This window comes from Lycium ferocissimum, chromosome 1, assembly GCF_029784015.1.
Source record: "Lycium ferocissimum isolate CSIRO_LF1 chromosome 1, AGI_CSIRO_Lferr_CH_V1, whole genome shotgun sequence".
Taxonomy (NCBI): domain Eukaryota; kingdom Viridiplantae; phylum Streptophyta; class Magnoliopsida; order Solanales; family Solanaceae; genus Lycium; species Lycium ferocissimum.
Window position 1 is genome coordinate 1462663 of NC_081342.1, and position 27465 is coordinate 1490127.

A 27465-nucleotide genomic window follows, 5' to 3' on the forward strand; every position below is an offset into this window, starting at 1 on the left:
CTACCAATACTTAGATTAGCAATTGTGAATAAAGAATGGTGTTGTCCATTTGTTTATGATATCTCATCACACTTGCCATTGCCAATGCTAGAACTTAATAACTGCAAATGAATAAAGAGAGATTTTAGAAATGGATTGGACAGAATTTTTTTTTTTTAAAAAAAAGAAAAAAAAAAGAAGAAGAAGTAAAAGCTGACTCTGGGCAAATCTTTAGAGTCAAACATGATGATTTGCAACCCGTTGCCCCCATACCTTGATAATGGAATGATAATTCATTCATGTCATGACCAGCACGGTTTATAATCTTAACCAAATAGGCAACGTCAGTTACTACTGAAGATCGATGAAAAAAAAAAAAAACATTGTTTCGTGACTTGGTTTACACAATAATCTTGTGGAAGTCATTATCTATGTTTTTAAGCCAAGAAGTACGGTTAAAATTGATGAAGAAAACTCAACAGTCTCAAAAATCTTTAAATATCCGATGATTTCTCTTCATATCCGTTACAAGCAAAACACATGGTACATTAGACACTTCAATTCGCAAAATAATTACTGTTAATTAAATATGCAATTATTGTTGGAAGCTGCCAAAATCAAAGAAAGGTACACACACGATGCCTTGAGTGCATTACTCAGCAGGTTGATTCATTGTACATATAGTAACTGGTGAGTTATTGTCTTGCTAGTTGTAACTTACAATTAAATATTAGTCCACTAAACTTACAATATATATTTACCTATTTGTACAATACAGTAATAAGAATATTGTAGGTTAGAAGGGTAATAATGTCGTTCTACTTTTAAGAGGCATTTTGGTATTTTAACTTTGACATTTGGAGCTTCCCACTTTTAGAATAGTATGATGATGATGATTTTCATCATGTGAGAAGTTGTTGCAGACATAAATAATGAAACTAATTAGTTAAATAATCAGCAACTTCTTAGAGCAGTAAAGGATGAAGATGAACTAAAATAAACACGGATAGATTGCAAATGCCATCTTTTAAAGTGAATCTCGTTAAAAACTCCTTTTTGGGTAAGAACCATATAGGATGTATTTTATGTCTCTAATAGTTATATAATTTGTATAGGACAGGTCAATATTAAACCTCTCATCTTTTTAAAAATATTTTGTTAAAGTTTCTCATTTGCCAATTTAAGCTACATATCTGCCCAATATTTAAATGATTTGAATTGGGTGGGTCAAATGGCTTGAGCTCATAAATGGATGAGGCGGGATTGAACGAAGCCATATTTTCGTGGGCTAATTTTACCACCCCTACGACTATACTTGAGAAATAGAGTAGGAACCTGTTATTGTATAAAGTACTTTCAGCATGTATATATTTTATTCAAAAATTGAATTAATGTTGTTCTTATCTTAAAAATGTTAAAAGTGAAATTAATAACTAATAATAGATGAAGTAAATTAATGGGAAACTTACATAAAGAGCTACCTTTTATAAGTTCCTATTAATATATAGCTACAAGTTTTCAATTTACAAACCGTAGCTACCTTTTATGTGGTTTCGACTGTATTTCCGTGTTTTTAAATACAACAAAATACATGTATTATAAAAATAGAGTGGAGTAAATCTTTTAAATACACGAAGGAGTTTTGATTGTATTTTCATGTTTTTAAATACAGTGAAATACATGTATCATAAAAAAAGAGTGGAGCAAATCTATTAAATACACGAAGGAGTTTGTTTGCATTTAGATATTTTTAAATAAAGTGAAATACATGTATCATAAAAACCGAGTGAATAAATCCTTTAAATACATGAAGGAGTTGTGTATTTCATTGTATTTATATACTGATAATCTTTTTGTTTTGGTTGTATTTAAATGTATTCAATTCAGATCAATAAAGTCGCCGCCTGATGTCGCATCAGTTGAATGTATTCGACTGTATTTGAAATTATTTACACTCAAAAAATGACGAAAATGAAGAATACAGTCATATTTGGTATTATCTTCGACGAAAATACAAAATACACTGTATTTAAAAAGCTACACTCTTCAGTTGTATCCAACCTTCACTGTATTTGAATGTATTTCAACAAAATTTCAAATACACTGTGTAGATACAAGAAAATAAAATACACTTTGTTTGAAATACAAAAAAATAATAAGCTCAGATCTGAGCCGGCATGCCGGAAAGCGACCAGATCTAACCTGACCCGCTGGAGGGACGCCAAAAAACGCCAGCACGCTAGAAAATATGAGCCGGCACGCCAGAAAATGCTGGAATATAATAAGCTCAGATCAGAGCCGTGCCGAAGGGACCAGATCTGGAAAATAAGCTAGAAAATATACTATTACTACATTAAAGTAACAGTATAATACAATGAGATCATCAGGTTGCTATATATAGCATTATTGGTATGAATACCACATAAGCTTTGGGAGTTGTTTTTATGGACAGATTTTATGTTTGAAACTAACATCTTTATAATAAGCTCAGATCTGAATCTACAAGTAAACGAACCCAAGTCTTACGTATGTTTCCTTGTAGGTGTAAACATTAATGATTAGTTTTTAAACTGTGGTTAATTTCTCTAACTTTTTACAAGTCGCATGAGCTTTTGCTTTTTCTGTTAAAAAAATTGTAGTGCCTTTTAATTGACTTGACCATTATTTAGAGCTTAATTGGTGGTTTAGAAAGCTTAAATTCTTGGAGTCTTTCTTGTATTATTAATAAATTAATTACGTAATGAAGTGGGATTTAACTTTTAAGAATTTCAGCAAAAGGGTCAAAGTTTGAAGACTTTGGTTGTTAAAATTGGCATCTCATTGTCGTCTTCTCTACATTATATGGCAAAGAACAGATGAGTCTCCAAAATAGGAGCAGAAAAATGGAGATATTGCAACTGCTTTAATCTACTAGTATTTGAAGCCCACTTGTCTCGACTATTCTGATTCACGCTGAATAAGTCTACCAAGGGGTAAATTAAAGCAAAATGCTCCCTACCAAGTTCTTCATATCGAGGCCTAAACCAGAACCTCAGCAAAATATTTAATTAAGGTTTGAGGAATCTCAACTATCCCACCACACATATCTTATTTGATGGTCAACTCAAGATTTTCAATATATATATAACTTTTTTTTAAAAGTCATCTTTATTAGTACTATATTAAAAAAAAAATATATCTTTATATTTCAGTATCGTCTTGAGTTAGAGTGTCCACCCAGCATTATTGGTATGAATACCACATAAGCTTTGGGAGTTGTTTTTATGGACAGATTTTATGTTCATAAGGTTTGTACCCTTTTCCTGCTTCAATTCACCCACTGTTTTTGGTGCTGACGGAGGAGTTGGTGGTGGAGATGGAGGAGGGAGGGAGGGAGGGATAAGGGGAAACGAGATCTGGGGTAGGCAAGGGAACGGGGAGAGAGAGAGAGAGGTGAGCGAGAAGATAGAATATTTGATAAGTGAGAGGAAATCTATTTAAAAGAGGAATTTGTGAAATACAGGACACTAGTTACAATGTGTAATTTAAGAAAATATTTAGCTACAAAAAGTAAATAAAATAAAAGAAAATTATTATTTATAAATAGGTCTTAGAGATAGCTATGATAAGTAAATTTTCCTAAATTAATTAGCCTTGGGCCAGTGAGGCAGCAGGGGCCTCAGAATTTATGATACTATGAGTACAATAACCAAATAAAGGCTAAGAAAATGATTATTTTTGGAAACCATTTTTGTTTTTAGAGAGTGAATCGAATTTAGAGAGTTTCAAGTTTTTTGTGGAGAAAATACTTGCATTTGTCCCCTGTTTATAGAAAAGTTTAATAATGCCTCATGCAACAGTTGAAACAAGGGAGAATAAGAAGACTTTACGAAGACTTACTATGAAGTCCTCAAAAACGTGATTCACATGGTATTATAGAGACAAATATCAACTTTAGGGTAATTATGAACATATTCGAACTCATTTTTATTTCGAGTTAATGAATTTCTACAATGACATCAAATTAAAATATAACAATAATTTGTGTCAAAGTCATAGAAATATTGAGTAAAAAGCTGTTGAGTTCATGTAAATCCATGGACGACACTCTAGAGGTGCCCCTGATTATTAATCAAGACATATTTCGTGGAGTTCGATTTGTCTCGGAGATGTTTGTTGAATTGTGTGACTATCTCAAGATGTTTGTTGAATTATGTGACTATCTCATTAGATAGTATATAGTTTTATTTATTTAATGACATTTTTTAACATGATCTCTCGCCAGGGGCGGCTCAAGAGAGCCGGTGGCCTCAGAATTTAAAAGGAGGCCTTATATTTATTTAGTAAAGTGTATTTTTTTTTTCAGTTGACGATATAGTCAATTCGTGTAATTTTTCATGAGACATTAACTGAATCACGAGTCTTATATTCTGTGTTACGATCATTTCATCGATGTAGTTTTTTTTTTTTTTTTTAGTTCAAGCAATTGTTACAAAAAACTTTTCAAAATTATTTTATAAGCAATGGAAACATTTAAAAATAGAAGTAAGACTTCAGGGTTCATGCCAGTAAGAGTATCATCTTCTACATATAAATATTTTCGTATCACTTTAACTATAAAAATAGACTAAAAACGTCAGTGACTATTATGTCTTAAAAAATATTTAAAGGCTTAATAATGTCTTTTCTATTCTAATTGTTTACTAATCTACCTAGCTTGAGCTTGAAAAATATCTAAAAAGGCACTCAAAGAGTTATAGAAGATCTTACAAGACAAAATTATAAACTAGAATTGATTTAAGTTAATGTGAATTAAACCATATTACAAGGTAGGAAGTAATTATAAATTTAATTGACTACAACCTCTAACTGTAGTTACATCAATCATATTTCTAAAAAGTAGCATAAACTTTGAAAATATATATGTGTAATAATTGTATTACACGAAATTTGAAAGTTACCTCCCGTGCACACCCGAAGGGTAGTCGTAACGGGTTCCTATGTCATAAAAAAAATGTAATAATTGACAGTAAAATGATCCAGAAAATTATTTATCACCAATAATAAATATATAATTTTTTTTTAAATCGTATATATAATACAAATTATTTTGGGGCCCTAATATATCTGGGGCCTAAAGCCACTGCTTTGGTGGCTTTAGGCTTCAGTTGACCTTGTCTCTCGCATGTCGGCAACGAATTGTTTTCATGCACCAAATATACGTAGAAATTTTATATGATAATAGATGGTCGTGAGAATCGAATCTTGCTCAAGACCATATAAGAAGACAAAAAATTCACCCTTACAAATGTGGAACAACTTAATAACCATACTCGCTCAGACCTAGCTCTAAAACAATCTATTCTTTTGCTCTTCCTCTCGCCGTTTTAAAAAATAAAAGTCAAATAAACCCTTGACCCTAAAATAGAAGGGTTGATCAGAAAGAAGTGACTTCCATTAGTTTTGAGAGGTAAATCTGAACTAGTTTACTAACCGTTAGGTCATATTTCCAACTACCACATTCAAATAAAGGGCAAATTTCTACTACTATTTTTTTATAGTAAAGGAACAAATCCGAGTTAATCCGTCAACAAACGGACATATTATTTATTATATTTTCCATAACTTGTTTGCCCTTTTCCCAGGAAACAATAACTACTCAACCCCATTCTGACTTCTGTTCACATCAAGCCAAAGATGAATATCCACTTGGTACATAAACATTAGTTTCTTTTCACCAATTGATAGTAAGTACATACCGTACCACAAAATTTAAAAACTACAAGACAACACATGTTGACCAAGACTTGTTGCAAGTTGCAACACAAGGACCAAACCAAACCAAACAAAATAAAACAAAATACAAACTATCACAGTAATTAACTAGAGGAAAGTGAATAGGGACTCTATTCATAACTTTCCTATTATTCTCAAACTCACACCAATACAAGTACATAGTCTTAATTAAGGACTATAGCTTTAGACACAACAATAGCCACAAAGGCCGTCACAAGTTGAGCAATAGTTACAATATATCACTTTGCCAATTCTGATTATTCTACCAAGATTTCTCAGTAAATGATGGCGGTGTAACAACACCCCCTTGGCCTCATTAGTGCTGTTTCCATTCATTGCTGCATCAAAAGATTTATGTAGAGTTTCTTATTAGTCATGAGTAGCGGAAACAGAAATTCATACAATTTTTTTTTTTTTTTTTAAATTGTTAAAGTGTCCACCCAGTATCTATTTAAACATGGAATAAAACAATTCTTGAACCTCTTTACCACTGTACTAATATCTTCTCTCATGCACGTGATCATGGGATTACATTTTATATACAACGAAAAGATATTTTGTTTTCCCTATTTGCACTGTATTATTTTCGATGAAGGGAGATACTCGTTGGCTTCTCTTCAACTCCGCCATCGGTATTAACAGTGGCTGATCTAGAGCACAATCTATCGGTTCACGTAAACTCTCAATAACTTTTGCTCAGACTCAGTAAATAGTAGCAAAACTAGAATTTTGAGTTTATGAGTACTGAATTCTAGAAAAAGAAGCTTACTACTAGGTTATGAATAAATTATTTATACATATATGATATCAAGTGGATTTTTTAAACATAAATACCGGGCCTGGGCCATACTAATGTATTATGTTGAACGCATAAGCATAATCGTAGCTCCGTATATATATATATATATATATATATATATATATATATATAAACTTGAAATCGATATAGGAACCTATAATCTTGAATCCGCCTTTGAGTATTATAAGTTTTAGGTTAACCTAAATTAAAGGAGGAACTTAATTTGTGTGTCGATATTTTTTAAGAGAAGGGAAAATTAAAAGAAAATATAAACGTATTTTTCTTTAAATAACAGCTTTGCTAGAAATGTTAAAATGAAAAATAATTAATAGATCGGGAAAGTAAATAAACCTTGGGTCAGTGGAGCAGGCGCCTCAGAATTCATCTCCCTTGCCCCAATTTGTGAGGATATTATTAGCAGAATAACCAATGGAAGGAAAACAAAAATATTAGTTTTGCAAACCATTTTGATTAACAAATTAAACTCGATTGTATTTACTAGCTATTTGGAATTTCAAGTTTTTTTCCTGATGAGAAAAGACATGCATTTCTCCCCTATTTATAGAACTGAATAATGCCTCATGCAACAATCAGAATAAAAGGGAGAAAAGAAAGACTCGATCCATGAAAACGTACTTTAAAGTCGTCCAAAACATTTTATTTTATTTATAAATAGACGTAACTTCATGAAGAGCTTTTACCTTTAATTTGGGGTCAAATAATGTATTATTATATTACTTAGTATATGCATCATGAAGGCTTGCTTTACACTAACGTGATTCACGGAGAATATGTATCATAAAGATGGTAATATTGTGTTACTTAGACCTCATATGTTCTTATTAAGATTAAAATTAAGGATTATGATCTGAATACTAAATAATTAAGAATGTTTTTCAACATCTGAATGTTGAAACTAACTCAAGATGATACTGAAATATAAAGATATTTTTTTTTTTAATATAGTACTAATAAAGATGACTTTTAAAAAATAGTTATATATATATATATTGAAAATCTTGAGTTGACCATCAAACAAGATATGTGTGGTGGGATAGTTGAGATTCCTCAAACCTTAATTAAATATTTTGCTGAGGTTCTGGTTTAGGCCTCGATACGAAGAACTTGGTAGGGAGCATTTTGCTTTAATTTACCCCTTGATAGACTTATTCAGCGTGAACTCATCTGTTCTTTGCCATTATAATGTAGACGACAATGAGATGCCAATTTTAACAACCAAAGTCTTCAAACTTTGACCCTTTTACTGAAATTCTTAAAAGTTAAATCCCACTTCATCACGGAATTAATTTATTAATAATAGAAGAAAGACTCCAAGAATTTAAGCTTTCTAAACCACCAATTAAGCTCTAAATAATGGTCAAGTCAATTAAAAGGCACTATAATTTTTTTAACAGAAAAAGCAAAAGCTCATGTGACTTGTAAAAAGTTAGAGAAATTAACCACAGTTTAAAAACTAATCATTAATGTTTACACCTACAAGGAAACATACGTAAGACTTGGGTTCGGTTACTTGTAGATTCTGATTTTCTTTTTTCATTTCTGTAAGTAACATGTTGTGTACTTCCTACAGTTTATGTAATCCCTTTTCAGTTAGATTAACGGAAAAATAAAATAAAAAATCCTATGGATACAAAAGTTGCATTTTCGTTACATTTCATGTAACTTTTTGGAAGTTGTCTCACTTTCTGTTTTTTCTAGATTTCGCTAAATTTATCATATTTTTGTTACTTAATAATTTCATGCTTTGACCTTTTCTTTTTCTAGAGAACTCGAATTGACATTAGGGCTCTTAACCACTCATAAGCAGAGGGATGCAGCGTATAATTAATGGGTCCAATTGAACCTAATGTTTTCAATATGGACATTATATACATGATAAATTACTAAGATTTCTAAATTTTGAATCCATAATTTCAAAGGTGTAATGAGAACCTAAAACAGTGAACCTGTTAAATTTAAATTTTTAACCTGCTTCTAAGCAATTCCATAATTAGAGAGCAATTTTTATCAACTAGCTCTGCATCTTCCCTTCTTCCCGACAACATAACACTTTGTTGTCGTAAAGATTGTTTGGACATTCTTCCCTTGCATTATAAGCTTCGACCTCTATTACATTAATGATTTTAAACTTATTTGGCATTGCAATATTACATGATTTTCTTTAAAATTAAACAAGAAAGGGTTCTTGGGGGGGCTGGGGGTGTTGTATATATTTTCAAGTTAAACAAAACATAGGGGGCTAGCTTGGTCTAATAACCTCTGAAATACAACACAAATTGTTAAAACAATCTACACAAAAAAAGAAAGATATTATCACGTATATGAAATTAAGGGCCTGTTTGGAAAGCCACCCAGGTAATTGGAATTGGGTGTAATTACATTTACGTACATTTGTTTGATCAAGTAATTACACAAGCAGGTGGGAATTGAGTGTAATTTGGCGGTGTAATTACACTCTCCAATTCTCATGGGGGGACTGAGAATTGGGTGTAATTACACACTGTAATTACAGGGTTACTTTTTAGTTTGTTTATTTTTTTACTTTAATTTTTTTTTTGTTTCTATTATTTTAAATTTTTTGATTTTTAATTTTTATTTATTTATATTATTTTTATTTTTTTAATTTTTAATTTTTAATTATTTTTATTTTTTAAAATGTATTTTTCTTTTTATATTATTTATTTTTCATTTTCTTTCTTCTCATTCCCAATCTTTAATTCTTGTGGTTTCATGTAATTGCTCGTATTTTATTTTTATTTTTTTATGTTATTCATTTAGCATAACCGTGTTATTCTAATATTTGAAACTACACCTCTTAATATTGGAAAGAATGAGTCATTAACAAACTTGACATATAACGAGTGACGTTATTAAAGTAGAATTTCATTGTGAATGAGGTTATAGACTTATATTTTTCCTTTCTTTTGAATTATTTACTTAAGTTGTGTTGGAACTTATGTAATGTTGGAATTTGACATAAGAGTATTATATTGAACTTTTTCTTTTGGATTTTGAATTTAGGTTAATTTCCAATTTTAAGTTATTTGCTTTCATGTTGCATGTTGTTTATTTTTCACTTACCTTTGATTGATTTTTAATGTCAAACATTTGAATAATGTTATGGCATTATATTTATTAATATTATTTTTTTGTCAAACGTCCAATCCATGACGTTCTCACAAAAAAAGTCTTCTTTTAAGTTTTATAATTAATTAAAATTAAATATTAATTTGAAAAATCTATCAATTATTTTTTACAATATTAGTTACAAATATATGATTATTAATTAATATATTTTCAAGAAACAATGTGTTATTAAATAACTAATTTAATATCATTTATAAAGGCAATATTTTTTAAATTTTTTATAATTAAATTTTATTTTTAAATTAAACTGACTGTGTAATTACCCTTGTGCAACCAAACAGCACGCTTGTAATTACACTGTAATTACGTTATGACAAACAAACAGGTCGTTGTAATTATACTACTGTGTAATTACTAGGCTGTGTAATTAATACCCTAGTAATTACACCAAATCCAATTACCAGGTGACTTTCCAAACAGGCCCTAAACGAGACTAGGATGGATAAAATAGGTAATTAGAGCGAGATTGAGAATAGATGGACAACATGATATCGATCACTAATAATTTTTGTTTTAAATTAAGAGATTTGATAAAAAAAAAAATTTAATTCAAAGCCACCTTCATGGTGGGGGTTTAGGCGACCTCTGCCTTGTATATTAAAATCCAAAACGAGAATACATGAACTCGAGATACATGCTGCCTAACTTCTCTAAGTCTCTTAAGCCAATGGACATGGCCATTGTGCTATAATGTTTCCTCCAAGACAATGTCTTGTTGAGTAAGCAAAAATTATCGCCCGAAGGCTCTTTATATATCACTACAAGAAAAAAGGTCTTTAGCGAGGGGAAATTCGGTCTTTAAAAGTCCAAGTCCGGTCGCTAAAGGTCAATAACGTTTGGAAAAAATCTAGTCGTCACCAGTCGTTAAAAGCCTTGACGTTAAAAGTTAACGTCCGGATTTCAACCCGATCGTTAAAGAGCTTTTAACGACAAAATAAATGCCCGTCGTTAGCCGTCTTTTTTAACAACTGGATTTTCCCTTCGCTAACGTATCATCCGGTCGTTAAAATATCTAACAACAATAACTAATTCAACTAGTAGAAGTACTTTTAGCGACCGAAGTTCCTTTCGTTAATTATATGTTGCTTTAATAGCCAAATTCATCGCTAATGGCCATTTAAATATTTGACATTATACAAAAATTTATACTAATGAATATTAACAATTATTTCATACACAGACACATCCGAAAAAATACTGAATAGCTAATATTCGTATATAACTTCATTGTTAATACAAAAAAACTAATTAAAGAAAGATATACCATAACCAAGTTGTATGACTTATCTTTATCAATTCCTAAAAAGAGAAAAAATGCAGCATATACACATAAGATATCGTCTTTAAACCACCCATAACGAAATAAAAGTGCTCTTGAACTTCAACTTGCTCCTTACTTTCTTGAATGATAGGTTTTTCATGTTCAAATTCTTGAGCTGTAAAAAAAATAAGTTTTTGTCTGTTTAGTAACAAACTATACATTAGAGTCAACAAACTAAACCTACATTGCTAATACAGTAAACAAATCAAAAAAAAAAATCTTTTAAATATTCTCTATTAGAGAAGTAAGGGATTATTAACACATCATTTGTAGATGAAGTAATCAACTTGATGCATTGCCTAAACTTTCCAAGTTTCCGCAACACAATGTCCTCTATTCTATGACTTCCAAGATTATGAGAAGTCCAGTTAATAACATATTGGTCTTAGATGAATTGTTGTTATGTAACTTAAGAGAATTTGAAAGTGTATTTTTTTTTCTAAAAAAAGGACTAATATTAAAGGTTGGTAACTACCAAATGATGATGAATTTTGCAATATGAGTTCAGAAAAGGTCTGCTTCAGTTGATGCAAGATTTGCATTAATATCACACTATAATATTCAGCCAGTGGCGGGGCCAGAATTTTCATTAAGCGGGTTCAAAATATAAAAATATAAACACGCGCAGAAGCTAAAGGGGGTTCCACATCTACTATTTATACATAAAAAATAATTTTAACCATGTATAAACGGCATAATTTTTCGTCAAAGGAATGATGAACCCTCAGGGCTCTACCTGGCTCCGCCCCTCTATGTGCAGCCAGAAAAATCTCTATTTCACCAATGGAGACTATCAGGACACAAAAGGCACCTGGTGATGACCCCCTTGTTATTTTATCAATTATATAGCATGAAGCATTTGTATTTTCAGGAGCCAAATGGAGAGGGGAGAAGAATAATCATGCATTATAGAATGAATTGTCAAGTCTTCAGGAAGGATTTTGATCATATGCTAATAATCTTCTAAAAACAACAGAGTATCTGCAAGATAAAATGTGCATGATATATACAACTCTTGATGAAGATTTATGTAAAGAAGGGCCTATGCTAATTGCTAGGTGATCTCAATACTTGTACCTGGAGAGTGAGATTGCTCACCGAGGAGCGTCAAATTGCGTAAAACTAATTTCTGTATATTAAACTTAAATGAGGATAACTTCAACTTAAGAATACCTGAAACCAAAAAAAACATCACAACTGATCATATAGTGATTCATAAGAAGTTTCAGCAGATAATTACTTTTATGCTAAGTAAACAGAGACAAACTTACAAAGTCGATTTGCTAGAGATAGATATCTTTGAGGATTTAACGGGAAAAATAGATAGAACGAATAGTAGCAGAGCAGAAACTCTGAAGATCAATCATATAAACTGGGTCAGGAAAAATGAAGAAAGCAGACAATTGTTTGTGAATTAGTAGTAAGAGGCCGAACCTAGAAGTCGTTAATGGAAAAGATGAACACTGAAAAGATACAGCCATGGAGGAATTGATTTCTAAAGACAACCAAGAGCAGCATACTTGGGACTATTTGCTAAGTGACATACTTTCAATCGAGAGGAAGTTAGAAAGCTGGCATATGAAGCGTTGCTTCTTAAACGAAAAAAGAAGAATTGCGTCTATCAAGAGGAATTTAGATAATAGATGTATGAAGCTACACTATTCTCAACGACAAAAGAAAAATGCTCCTCTATTTGTATGTGTTTCAGAGAATTTTGGAGCTGTTTTGGTGTAAATATCAGTCCATCCAGTAGCCATTGTATAGTTACATTCAATAAAAAATTACAACAAGAAGTGAAAGAGGTAACAGATAGTGCGAGAAGAAAGAGCATGCTCGGCAACAAATTGCCCGATGCACAATTAGTTAGTAACACCACCACCAACAACCCATAAGTGAAAGGGAAAAAAAAAAAAGAATAGAGAAATAAGAAGCACCATAGAACCAAATCATTAATACACGTACAAAAGCAGAAACTTACCTTGATGAGAAGAACTCTCGAACAAGGTGTCTTTTTTATTAGTAGCAGTTGACAAGAGCCAGACCAATAGACGAGCAGGTTCGATGAGCAATGAGTAGTAACGAGAGAAGGCTGGAGTTCTTCTTTTAACACAATTATGTGTTTTGTGACTGCAGAATAAATTCCCAACTTTAAACAATCTACTCATTTTCCTCTTAATATATACCAATTAACAAAAGAAAGATTCAGAATAAGACACATTATTATACAACAACAGCTAAACACATAATGGCCCTAAACCAGCACTTCAACAGCTGTTAGCAGCAGCAGTTGTCCGCAGTAACTAAGGCAACAACAGTCTTGAACATATGTGCTAAACATGTGACCTTAAAACAACATCTAATACTGAGTTAAGATGTGTCTTTGCTTGGTATTTTCACAAGACATTGTATGGTAAATTAAAGGAGAATTCACCAAAAGGTGGGGAAAAGGAGAAAAGCAACAGCCAGTTAAAGTACATATTTAAGTCACTTATGAAAAGCTAGTTAGTTCCAAAGATGAGTGCACATCAAGGCTTTCAATTCATTAAAATTGGAATTATAAAAAACATTAAGTGCTTAAACTATGTTTTACTCAAAAGAATCAAGCGTGGAAGGAAACATTTATTTTTGAGAAAAAACAGGTATATACACTTGCCCCTACAAAACAAAGCAGAAAGTGCAGTGTGTATTATACCACTACATTGACTATTTTGAACCTGAACTAAGTAAAGGTATTGAAAACGTCCTTTTTGTTCAATACTTGAAAGAAACTCATGCCACTGCCTTTACCCTAGCGGGTTGTTGTATTTGTACCATAATTTTGGTAAATGAAAGTTTAGAAAAGAAAATTTAATTTCACATTGGTTACAGATATAATCTATGAATTTTTAAGCCAAATCTGATGTGATCTTGGATCTGGGTGCGCACAGCTGTAAGTCTTCAGTTAAAACTTCCCATCGCATAAATGTAGAAGTGATTGCCGAAGCAGTACGAATTCAGATGAAGAAACTTCGAGAAATTTTTTCTCATATATTGTAGCAGCCACAAAATATATAAAAGCTAACAATCGTCCGAGTAACTGACATACTCTTCTATAAGAGAAGACAGATTGCTTCATTCTCAAACAGAGAGGCCCACTGCATTGTTTCTACATATACAATATATTCACTGCCTATAAGCATGGAAGTGTCAACTTCACATCATCAAGATTAAAAAACTCTAAACAAGCGAATGAGTGTTCTGGAGATACCATTCATCTCCAAATTCTGTCTAAGTTGAATTTCTCGTTAACTTGACAGCAAACGTAAAGGGGTATATCATCGAACCCATACATAGTTATCAAGGATCATTTTTCATGTAAAAGATCACATACACTTTATTTTATCAATACTTTGATCATATGCTAAAGAAGGAAGCTGCAGCAGCTGTAAGCACTAAGCAGAAGCTATCAAGCTAAGGCAACAATACAAGTTACAATAGTCCAGCAGCTAAGGCAAGAAGCAGCAGCTGTAAGCACTATGCAGCAGATAAGGCTAATTGCAGTCCATATAGAGAGATCATCTATTTTTTGCAGATCTAAAAATATAATCATGTAAATATTTTCATCTCATTTTAGCTCTCTGGCCCTGATAAACGTGATTTTGCATTGTAAATGTAGAGAAAATTTATCTAAGTATATTCCTAAAAGGCAACTACAGTATCTAAGTAAACATAGGATGAAAAAAAGTAAAAATAATTCTATTAAAAATCTTACACCAACTACAGACATTATTAAGTTTTCTTTCTTCTTGTTTCTTTGTTCATCTAACATTTTCTTAATTAAGCTATCAAACAGTATTTTGGGTTCACCTTGACTGTGGATTGATATTCTCTTATTAGTGCAACAACTTAAGTTTGTCGTGACCTGAACAATAAAAGAAATAGAGAAAAGCAGGAACGAGGAAATGTTAAATGATGCAGTTCACACCAACATATGTGTATCATATTATAAGGTAGAATTACACTCTTCAAGGATGATGGAGATTTTGTCCTTTTCAGCAAATGCAATGGCAAATTGAAATTACGAAAAAGATGATTTTACAAACCTTGGAGAGGCAGTGCTCAACTGGACCTTAATTTGATGAGAATAAATCAAACCAATAGGATACTTCTAGCATTGAACTTGGTTTTAGTGGGATATTCAACATTGACCCAAAATCATAGAAGGTATGTCCCGATATATTTGACAATCAGAGAGATCATTGGAATAACTAAAAGAACTGAGTCAAAACAAAAATAATATAACGATAATCTACCATACCCAGTTCTTTCCAGTCTTAAAATGACTCAAATACTACCCCAATATAAGCGCGCGCGCACAATAAAAAAATTGAATGTATGAAAATAAGAAGAAAAAAAAATCAGCGGCAAAACTAAAAAACAAAGCTTCTGTTGAACTCAATCAAAAGAAAAATAATTGACAACAATAATCTATCATGCCCGTGTTATTCCAATATTATATTCCACAAAACCCACTATAAGCACACATATTAAAAATTCTTGAATGTCTAAAAACAAGACGAAATCAGCCATCAAAAAACTCAAAACCAGATCATTGGAATACTAAAAGAATTCAATTCCACAATCATCAATTCCTCAGTAAGGATCTGATTAACAAATTTATTCAATAATAATCATCAGTACATACAACATAGTACACCCCAAAAAGAAAAAATAAAGAACCCTAAATGTAATTATACAGCGTCAACCCCGAATTGGGCAAAATAAGGGGTTCCACAAAGCAATTCATAGTTAAAACAACAAAAAATAACCTTGCCAAGAAGGAAACTCCAAGAATATATCCGGATATTACAGTCGCAGCGACCAGACGCAGGCGACGATGAGCAGTAAGAAGAGAAGACTGATTTTCTTTTAACAAATGCAGTTGTACAACTGAATTTCCTTCAACAAACCTACAGAGACGCACGTTGGTGTATCTCGATTTGGTGGGTGTAACTGGAAACAGAAGAGACGTAGCTTAAGTGTATCTCTGTTTTTGGATGTGAAAATAAGGAGGGAAACATATATTATAGCGCCTTTCTTTAATTATTAACAACGGCATACTAATATTTTTAACGTCCAGTCCGTCGTAATATTAAATTGAAAATTGACGTTTAACGACCGGATTCATGTTCCTTTGTTAAGAATTGGTCGTTGAAAGTCAACTTTCTTGCATATAGTTGATGAGAGTAGTGCTCTCATATTTTCCTTTGAATTTGAGTTAATTCTTTTAGGTTAAAAGTTATATACTACAGTGTAAAGATGTTTTTGCACTATCAATGAATTTTAACATGTAATTATAGCAGGTTGGTTACCGTCTTTGCAAGATTACCAATTAATACTTATCAAGCTATTTACTTGTAATTATCAAATTAGTGATTTGAGTGTATAAATATTCTTGCGCTCACTATAACTTAAAAGTAGAAGAAACATTACTACATTAATTTAGAAACTAAACCAAGGAAAACTATTATGAGCCTGTTTGGATGGGCTTAAAAAAAGCAGCTTATAAGCTGGAAACAGCTTATAAGCTGCTTTAGATAAGTTAAGCCAAACAAACCCAATTAATTTTTTGGACTTATTTTAAGCACAAAATGGCTTTAAACTGACCAGCCAAACACTCAAAAAAGCTTAAAACAGCTTATAGGCAACTTATAAGCCAATTCAAACGGGCTAACGCCATTGGATAACAAACGTTACAACAAGCTAAGATGGCTTTTATTCATACTTCTTAATTATAGCAAGCTCTACAGTAGCAAGAGCGTTACCATATTACATCTTTGCCATTACAAAAGTTTTAATACAATATTGCTGCACACGATGATCAGTTTTGAGGCTTAGCTTGGGTGAATTTATCCATGGCTTCACCTTTGTAGGAGCAGCACCTATAGCAACCGTGGTAATCGCGGCGGCAGCAACCATACCGGCAGTATCCTCCTCGTCTACCACCACCACCACCTCGACCGCCGCCAGGATATCCACCACCACGACGGCCACCACCAGGGTATCCACCACCACGGCGACCGCCGCCGGGGTATCCACCACCACCATGATGGCCACCACCAGGGTATCCCCCACCGGGATATCCTCCATATTGGGCTTCATGTACTTCATTCTTGTGTTCAGATTTCTTAGCTGCATTAGTAGTATAACATTTTTGGTTTAATCAATAATCTTACCAGTTTAAGTCCTGCACACGGATAGTGTAAAAGTTTTCACAATTTTAGGTTGCTTAAAAGATAGTAGTAAGTAGCTACTTATGTTCATAAAAAGTGAAATTAGTGATCTGAAAATTAAATAAGACCAAGTTGTTGTCACAAGCCTACAACAAGTTAATAATGAAACACATATAATCTAGAAACTATTTTACACTAGACTAAGTAATATATATATAGTATATCGTTAGGGTAAAGAATTTTCTTTACACTATCAAATTACTCAAGTGATATCTACAGTAAGCCTATTTAAAATGCGGGATCTGTAATGTTGAAAATAAAACAAGTTAGTTAGGTGTGAAATTTCTTTAAAATGGTGTATACAACGTAAATTCTTGAGCCGAGGCTAGCCTCTCTACCTCCCAAGGTAGAGGTAAGGTTTGCATGCACTCTACCCTCCCCAGACCCACTTGTGGGAATATACTGGATATGTTGTTGTTGTTGTTGTTGTTGTTAGCTAGTAGAAGTTTATATAAGTTAAATCATTTACTTTTATTTATATACTCTTTTTCATGATACAAACACAATTATATATAGTATTTGATAGGTTCAGGGCACATGAAAATGAAAATTTTGGTAAGTCTAGATCAAGCTAGCATTAGTGAATACAAACATGGAACTTTAAGTACTCGTTTTAGTGGAAATAATATGACCTTTACTACAAATTGCACATTCACCACCAATTTGAAAGGTTAAATAATTTAACTTGATAAAAAGAAAGGACATAAACGTACTAAGGAGATAACATATTTCCCCACTGGCTTGGCCAAACGTTAGATTTTATGCCAAGTAATGAGAGAGGAAACCTAATTTTTCAAAGAGACAAAGATAAAAAGGAGAAAATAATCTTACAGTCCTCCTCTATAGTGGTGGAAGTCTCAGTCAACTCCCTTGCTAAAACCTCAGAACTTATCATTATAAAAATAGCCAAACAAAGGCCAAGAAACAGAAATGCCTTGGAATTCATCTTCTTTTTTGTTCTTGTACCCAAGCTTAGTAATGAAACTTGAGACTGTAGGATGAAGAAAATGATGCATGATTGGTCTCTATTTATAGTAAGATTGAAAGGAAGGACATTCATGTGAGGGAACAGACACACAGGATACATTTATGGAGTATTGGTTGGCAAGTGAAGAGAGTGATGAAGAGTCTTGGCTTCACAATTGAGTTCACAAAATATATTAATATAATCATACAGAATATGAAGTTTTTAGATTCTGAAATTTGTTATATATACATAAATAAATAATTTCTCAACAAATTTACAATTTTGGAGCAACGTTATTGAATTTTATCGAACTTGTACTTCCCATACTTGCTCCGTCGCCGTCTACTACTCGTTATATTAAATTTAGGCATACAGAATACATTGATGACTTTTTAAACTTGTCAAAAGTTCTCATTTAGACATATAATTCAGTAATTCTATCCAGTGAACACTTGGCGTTTGTAAAAACAGTACCTGTAAACACTAACTAAAATTTTGATAAGTTTCGAGAGTCGTCGATAGGTTAGATCTATGGGCCAAAATGCACTAAATATTGCAAGTTCTTTACCTCACAAGTGTATATAAGTTTGAGACAGCCAGAAGCTCTAAATGCCATAACGGCATATCTACTTTAACACTATTATTCAATTATAATTCTAGGATTAATTTATTCCATCTACTTGTAGAGTCTATTATTTTATTTTTTCTAAAAGATGGTATAAAATAATGCGGAATTTAAGATCCGCGGATATCCCATCTTTTAAGTTGGGATGCATTTTATATTCTTATAAATGGTATAAGGTAATAAATTTATCCCAAAATAAATTTATACCTTCTACCAAATATATATAAAAAATTAGGACAAGAGTTTTTGATATCGTGAACTCGTTATGCCATACACCAAACGACCCGTAAATGCCATAACGGCATATCTACTTTAACACTATTCTTTTTCAATGGGCGCTTTAAAATTCTAGGCCCTCCTATATACCCCACAATCCCTCTCCCCTACTTGTAGAGTCTATTTTTTTTTTTTTTTAAAAAAAAAAGACTGCAAATTAGATCGGAATTATCTTGATAAGCGGATAAACAAATCCATGATTTGAAATTTATAGATTCTTATAAATACCTTAATTGATAATGAGAGAGTTCACAATCAAATATTTATAGATACTTTTTTAAACTTCCTAATATATATACAACTACAAGTTAGGACAAAAGTTTTTTTGAATTTTCACGAAATTTGATCAAGAACTCATGTTTAATTGTGCTTTAGACACCTGATTTGTCGACTAGTCCAAATTTTATATCTTGCGTAAGATTGTTAAGGAAAAACGCTCCGTATCATGACTTTTTTCTAATTCTAGAACTTTGAACTCAAAATCTGTAATTACGGGTAGAAAGGTCAATATTCAGCCCATTACAAGTAGATCTAGTTGGTATTTGTTCAGTCTAGCTCTATTAGGTCTGCCAAGTTGCAAATTAGAGATAATTATCCATAAGAGGAAAAGTCTAGTTATCTGTAAGTGGAAAAGTCTAGTACAGCTTCGAAAAGACACGTACGTATTTTCTGGCCTACGAATTAAAAACATGAGAGAGACTTATCACGTATCAGTAGAGTTGAAAAAGTCATCCTAGATCAGCCACCCAACCACCTCTCATTACTGCTCAAGCTATCAAGAAATAAAACATTCTTTTTCATTTTTCAACGAAATTTGATCAAGAACTTGAACCCCATGTTTAATTCTCTGTTAGACACCTGATTTGTAATTAGTATATATATATATATATTATTTTCTCTTGATGATTGTTCGTAGACGAATCCGCTAAGTCTTCAAACTCATGAAGGTTGGATTCTGTACATTTAACAACTCAATATATATAAGTTGTTCATCAACCATCATTTGGTTATTATAAGTAATATGAAATTTGTTATGCGTTGAATGATGCTACATTGATTATTATGCGTTTAATAATAGGATGATTGTTTTACAAGATTATTTTGTAAATTGCTAACACTAGTAACTCAAGACTTTATGTGAATGTGTTACTATTTGGAGAGTCAAACAGTTTGTTCTTTGATTATAATCTTTTCAAACTTTTGTAAAAACATTTTGAATTATTAGGTATTTTGACTAATAGTATTTTTTGTGTAATATTTAAATATGTAAATTTTATTAAATATTTAAAGAATCTATACCCGAATTCTTGGTCAAAATTAAATATTACCCTCATAGTCCAAACACCTTCATATAAATTGTAACAGAAAGTAATATATTCAAGAGATAATATTTAATAACTCGGACAGACTAGGTTAGGTTATACAATTCCACAGGTTCTCTGTTCCTTTTGCCATGAAAAAAAAAAAAATCTGCAATGATATGTTCAATTCTGAACCAGATAATATATTGCCCTACAGAAAACTGCAATATTTATTTCATATAAAGCTCGCTATATGTAGGTGCTTAATGAAAAAACTCGAGTCTAAAATCCATCTATTTAAGTAGCTGCTAATTAACTTAAAACTTTTTCAGGTATTGCATTAATGTAATCTTCAATATTCGCCTCCAAAAAAATTCACAAAATGATGATATAAATAGAGCAAAATTACATTCTCAACTATCACAACTCAAGTAATAGTGATAGCTTATTTTTAGTTTCAACTAAAAAAAAATGGGATCAAAGGCATTGATGCTTCTAGGCCTTGTTTTGGCTATTTTTGGTGATAACATCAGATGCTACATCAAATATTTTTTACACTGTTAGTATCAATTCTTCAAACACTAATTTGTTTCTAGCAAATATCGTCATATAAATGAAAAAGAAGAAATATGTAGTTATGGTTATGATCGACATCTTTGTGCGATATGGACACGGTTTATTTTTGCATTTACTTTTGTTTTGAACTATTAGATATTCCAGAAAGATAAAAAGGAAATTTAATGCCTCAAATATTTACAAATTCTTATTTTGGTTCTTGTAATTTCTACCTAAGTAAATTTAACCTTCAATTAATTGAAATGTGCACTTTTGATCCGTCGAACTGTAACATATTTTCTATAAAAGGTTCAACGAAAGTTAGAATTTATTGCTATTATCCCAAGATAAAAGGATCATCGTAACTATCCACCTAACTAGGGCTGGCAAATGGGTGGGTTTGGTTGGATTTGGTTTGGTTGAAAATGATTTGAACAAAAGTGGGTTGGGTTTCAAACCGCCCATATTTTATGTGGATAAGTATGGGTTGGGTGATAAATGGCTCGGTTGGTTATGGGTTAACCTATATTATAGAAGTGGACTATTACTTCAAGTGTATGTTTATAATTTTTTTTCTTTTGGCAAGTTAAATTAATTTTTTCATATAAATTTCTGGGGGATGGGTGGGGGTGGAGGTATGAATTTTTTTTTTTTAATAATTTTTTAATGAAAGTAAAAATATATGGAATTGATTTTTTTTTTGTGTGTGGGGGGGGGGGGTGGAGGTAGCAGTAGGGGGGGGGTGGGGTGGGGACCGTAAATTCTTTTCCATTATTTATAAATTTTTTATAGAAGTAATATCTATGACAATTGAAATTTTTTTTTTGGGGGGGGGGGGGGGGGGGGCGGGGGTAAGAATTTTTTTTTCCATTTTTTATAAAAGTAAATTATTTGAAATTGATTTTTTTTGGGGGGGGGGGGGGTCGGAGAGGGGTGGAGTGGGGGTAAGAAATTTTTTTCATTTTTTATATATTTTTTTTATAAAAGTAAAATATTTGAAATTGAAATTTGTGGGGTGGGGGGGTCGTGGAGGGGTGGGGTGGGGGTAAGAATTTTTTTTTCCATTTTTTATAAAATTTTATAAAGGTAAAATATATGAAATTGAATTTTTGGGGGGGGGGGATATGGTGGGGGTGGGGGTAGGGATCGGAGTGGGAGGTAAGAAAAAAATTTCTCCTTTTTTTATTAAGCTTTTTATAAAAGAAAAATAAAATATATGAAATAAAAAAAATGTGTGGGGTGGGGGGGCATGGTGGGGTGGGTGGTGGGGTAAGGGTTGGGGTGGGAAGTAAGAAAGAAATTTCTTATTTTCAAAATGAGTTGTTATTGGGTCTAGTGTGTTCTTATATGGATACCCATATTTTACCCATATTTTACCATATTTTTATGGGTTAAAGAGAGGCTTGCTCATATTTACCCATCGAAATATGACGACTCAACTCACTAACATGTGGGTAAAATGAGCTAATTTACTAAATATGGGCTCAAATTGCCACATCTACGCCTAACGTTCATATGTGAGATTATTGTTACAAAAAAAGGTATCCGAGACGAAAAATGAGGTAAATGTCGCTAAATATCCAGAATTCGGACCTGGAGGTGGAGGACTCGGTTTTGCATTTAATGCAGGAACTGGATTGGGATCTGGTGCAGGAGGTATAATACCATTGCCATGAGAGGATATCCTGGAAGTGGCCATGGATTCATATATAGTGGCTATTGTTTTAATTATATGTTATGTGTTTAAGTAAGTATTATTACTTGTGTAGTTGGAAAGTATGAATAAATGTATCAGAAATCACCATAGATCACTTGCTATGGATTGATGGTCATGTCATTAGTATGTGAGAACTTGATTAGTATGTAAGATTTTCTTTTCGTTTGAATGTAATTGTCATCCATATGTTTCAAGTGTCCTTTGTTATGTTTTTTTTTTTCTTCTTAATCGTTTCGTTTGAATTTATATGGTAGAATCTGATCGGATGCACGGATAGTACTGGCAAAATGTGTTTTCGTCTAAGCTGTTTTCGATTGACTAAAAAAGAAAGACTTTTGACACATATCAAAAGTACTTATAGCATTTGTTGGATTAAACATGTCATATGACATTTTTATGACTATATGGACTTATGACTATACGAGCATGTCGTCAAAAGTAATATGTGCTGTTTGTGTTAGATTTAATGGCGCAGACCACTTTATGAACTCTCTCAATTTTCTCTAATCAAATGTGTAAATAACTTTTTCAAGATTCCAATGTTTTCAATTGAACATTATAGGACTTACAAACAGTTTAACTTGTCGAATGCATGAATGAATTTTATTTGCATGATTGTAGAAACTAGAGTCAAAGTTACGGGCACTTTTATTGCCCAGGATTTCTATGATCTTATTCTCAGTGAACTATATGATCCTGACTCATCAATTTTTCAGATTAATATAAATCTCTTATCTTTGTTTTCACTTATACCTAATTAGATGGAGACAAGGATAGGAGTTTGATTAAAAAGAAAAATGAGAAGAAACACCAACGGAAAAGTGTTATGGCACGTACCATTATATAATTAACAAACGTAACATGATAGCTTTTATAACATGATAGCTTTTATTTCATCATTCTTACAAGAAGCTAGAAATAGCCAGCAATAGTATTACGTACTATTACATTTTGCCACCAATTGGTACAAGGTGATTGTAACTATATTACTATTCACCATTGTATCTAGGAGCAGCACTTGTGGCCGCCACCACCATGTCCACCGTGTCCACTGTGGCCGCCATGTCCACCGCCAGAATATCCACCGCCACCACCGTGACCACCGCCATGGTATCCGCCACCACCGTGACCGCCGCCATTGTATCCTCCACCACCGTGACCGCCGCCATGGTATCCGCCACCACCGTGACCGCCGCCATGGTATCCGCCACCGGAGTATCCACCGCCATTGTACCCGCCAGAGTGGTCTACATGTACTTCATTCTTGTTATTGGAATTCTTTGCTGCATCGTGTAAACAAGAATGTTATTCTTAACTGTTTTATTCTTTTTTTATTAGTATAATTATACTATTTATTACCAGCTCTGAATTATAAAATTCTGTAATCTCATAACTTCATGGAGATTTTTGGCTAAAGTTGAGAAGGTTAAATATGCTAGCATATATAATAGTACATGGAAAATGTATAATTAAATTAGAGGAGGCTTTATTTATAAATTCTTCTTTCATGATACATCCGCAGCGGTAGTTATCTAAGTTTATAAGAAATTAAGAACTTAGCAAAGTCATAATCAAACTAATATCTAGAGTCCCATTGATTGAAACATATAAGGCTAGATAAGGGTGTCAAAATTAACCATAAAACATGATCCGCCCCCGCCCAAGTTTAGGCGGGTTAATAACTCGTCCATTTGTTAATTCAACCCATTTTGACACACCCCTTTAGCTTATCCATAAGCTAGGTTAATTGACCCGTTATCAAATATACTTCCTTTTTTTTAACGTTTTTTATTTTTGATATTTCATAATAGCTATAGAAAACAGTTTTATTATGTATTTAAATAAATTATCAGAAAACAAATAAAAAGTTTACTGAATTAGGCTAACTCATTATCAGCCCATTCGTCATGTTATTACTATCCTAGTGATTATACAATAATTTTCAAAAACTTACAGTCCTCTGAAGTGGTGGAAGTCTCAGCCAACTCCCTAGCTACAACCTCAGAACTTATCATTACAAATATGGCCACAAAAAGGCCGAGAATCAGAAATGCCTTGGAACCCATTTTTTCTTGTGATACTTGAAATAAAGGATGAAGAAATTGAGACATTCTTGGGTTCTATTTATAGAAAGATTTGAATGCATAATTGGTTAAAGAGAAGAGTACCACTTGGAGGTGTGAGGACTGAGGGGACATATGCACAAGGTGCATTTATTGAATGTGGACCAATATTCAGTCGGCAGATGAAGAGAGTGAGATTTCACATTTGAGTTCATACATGAGAAAGTATCTAGTCTGTTGCATTATATCAAGTTATACTGATGTGTAACAACAGATATTTATCTACATTAATTCCTATTTGATACTGGACGTTCGGGTGGATGGGCAAATTAGACTTACTTTGCTACAACTCTCGCAGGCGGATCACTAGGACTTTAGATAAATATGTTATAATTTTTGAACAAATTGTTCACAGTGCCTAGCAGATTATCAAGAGCTTATGATAAATGCGCAAAGACTTTGCTCAACATAAGTCTTGACAGATCATCAGGACTAGGGTATACAAAGAAAACCGACAAACCGCATCAAATCGATAAACCAAGAAAAGAATTAGATTAGTGGTTTGGTTTGACTTGATTTGGTGTTGGAATAAAAAACACATGACCATAATTGATTTAGTTTGATTTTAACTAGAAAAAGTCAAACTGAACCAAATCAACCCAACATGTATTCAATTTTTAAAAATATTTATTTATAATGTAATTTATAAATATTTCTTAAATTTTTTCATATTTTTTGTCTTTTATCATATTATTTCAAGCTTGGATTTGAATTTTGAATGTCAATAAGTTTTATATCCTATGAATGTTAATAACTTAAATAAAGTCAAAATCAAAACCAACTTGATACTATTGCTTACAAAAGAAATTCAATTCTAACATTAGGAATGACAATAATGTTGGATATCTATTTTTTAGTTTTGCATAAGTGGTTTAGAGAGTGAAATATATAACTTAATTTTATTTTTTTCTTTGCCATGTAATTAATTCTTAGTAGCCGTGCTTATTTTTGAATGATTTAATTAGTATTTTTAGATTATAAATGATCATTTTCTTTATGGCTTATTAATTAGCAATATTTATTTTAATCGATTTTATTATCTTTTTGTTGAATATTTTAATGCAATGCCATCACTCATCTCACATTTTGTGTTATTTTTCTAAGAAACATCTTAATTGTATAGTTGTATCTTACTAGGACTAAAGAAATATTTGAAGTAAAATTTATATGTTTTGTATGAAGACTTTTCCGATAAAAAAACTGAAAAATAGGAGAAAAACGAATAACCCGAGGTTGAAAAAAACGAATTTTATTGATTTGGCTTGGTTTATAATTTTAAAAATCCGATGCAATTAGTTTGATTTGACACTTGAAAAATTCAAACCGACTCGGTCCATGTACACCCCTAATCAGGACATTAGTATAAATGATTCAAAAGTCCTGGCAAGGTTTGTAATTTTTTTTTTTTTAACCGACACGTCTTTACTTCAAATTTAATCCAAAAGACCCAAATTTGATGTCCTTCTGGTACCAATTTCAATAATTTTCAATGGTTTAGTTCAACTCAAACCTTAAAAAATTATTAGATCTACTTTATTTTCTTCAACAATAAAACTCAACCAAAGCCAACAATAATGTTCTTCATGTTCCTTAATTTCAACCAAGCAAATCTAAACCAACCACAATTACGTAATGAATCTTCAATTATCTACAACACATAAAAAGAAGATGGGGAAGAAGAAGGATGACGGAGGAAAAGAAGAAAGAAGTTTTGGTAAAAACATTAGTATATGCTAAACTTTTATAATAGGGCCAAAAATTAAATATCTATCCTAACAAAGGTCATCCGATGAAAACTGCTGTATCTGCTGTAAATTCTAGGCCTCACAAAGAGGAATCCAGCCCGGGCCCCTTTTTATTCATTTTTTTTGCGCGAATTGTCCTTCAAAGGCGCTGGTCTTTTTCTCCTTTAATTTCTGTCTCTCAAATGGCTAGTCTTTAATTCTATCCTTCGCTTAAAAAAGCAGAATATCTAGAGGTTTTGGTTGGCTCAAGCTCCGAACCAAAAAAAAAAAAAAAAAAAATCGCAAGACAAGGCTTCACGATAAAGCAAGAGTTTTCAAGGTAGAATTTTTTTTTTTCTCTGCTCAAATTCTAAAAAAATAAGACCTGACTTTTGCCCTGAATGGGCTTTTTTATTTTTTATTTTTATTGAGCAGAAGTTCGAACCTAGAACCTTGGGATATTTTAGGCGAAGGGTAGAAATTAAAGACCAGCAATTTGAGAAGAAAAAATTAAAGACCACCTCCAAATAAGGACAGTCGTGCAAATTGCTCATTTTTATTCTAGTAGGCTTGCCAAATTGCAACTTAGCTAATTTTCATTCTAAGATTTCTGCTGTAAAACAAACTATCCTAATTAACCCCCATTTATGAAGTCTTGAAAGTTTTGCAAATTCTTAAAATGTAAATAATAAGTTACGTTTACATTTCGAAAATGTGCAAGATGAGAAACCTCTCCACAGAGATATTGACGTTAGTAGAGGAGTATTCTTTTGCTTCCTTTTATTTATTTATCGAGATTATGAGTAAAATTCACAACTAGTCACTTTTTAACCTTGTAATTTAGAATAGTCACTATTAGGGGC

General features: G+C 32.1%; 1 protein-coding gene across 7 annotated transcripts; it reads right to left on the reverse strand.

Moving 5' to 3' along the window:
* Positions 1-16774: 16774 nt before the first annotated feature.
* Positions 16775-24868, reverse strand: LOC132049785 (glycine-rich protein-like). 7 transcript variants are annotated; one of them, XM_059440973.1, is made up of 4 exons: positions 18146-18322; positions 17120-17213; positions 17076-17086; positions 16775-17036 (listed from the first exon to the last, which is right to left on the reverse strand). In XM_059440973.1, the coding sequence occupies exons 1-4, from the start codon at positions 18258-18260 to the stop codon at positions 16903-16905; spliced, it is 354 nt and encodes a 117-aa protein (XP_059296956.1). In that variant the 5' UTR covers positions 18261-18322; the 3' UTR covers positions 16775-16902. The 7 variants fall into 7 exon arrangements, with proteins under 7 accessions (XP_059296956.1, XP_059296888.1, XP_059296814.1 ...); XM_059440905.1 differs by having other exon boundaries at positions 17076-17213; XM_059440831.1 differs by having other exon boundaries at positions 16775-17086; positions 18146-18321.
* Positions 24869-27465: the final 2597 nt, after the last annotated feature.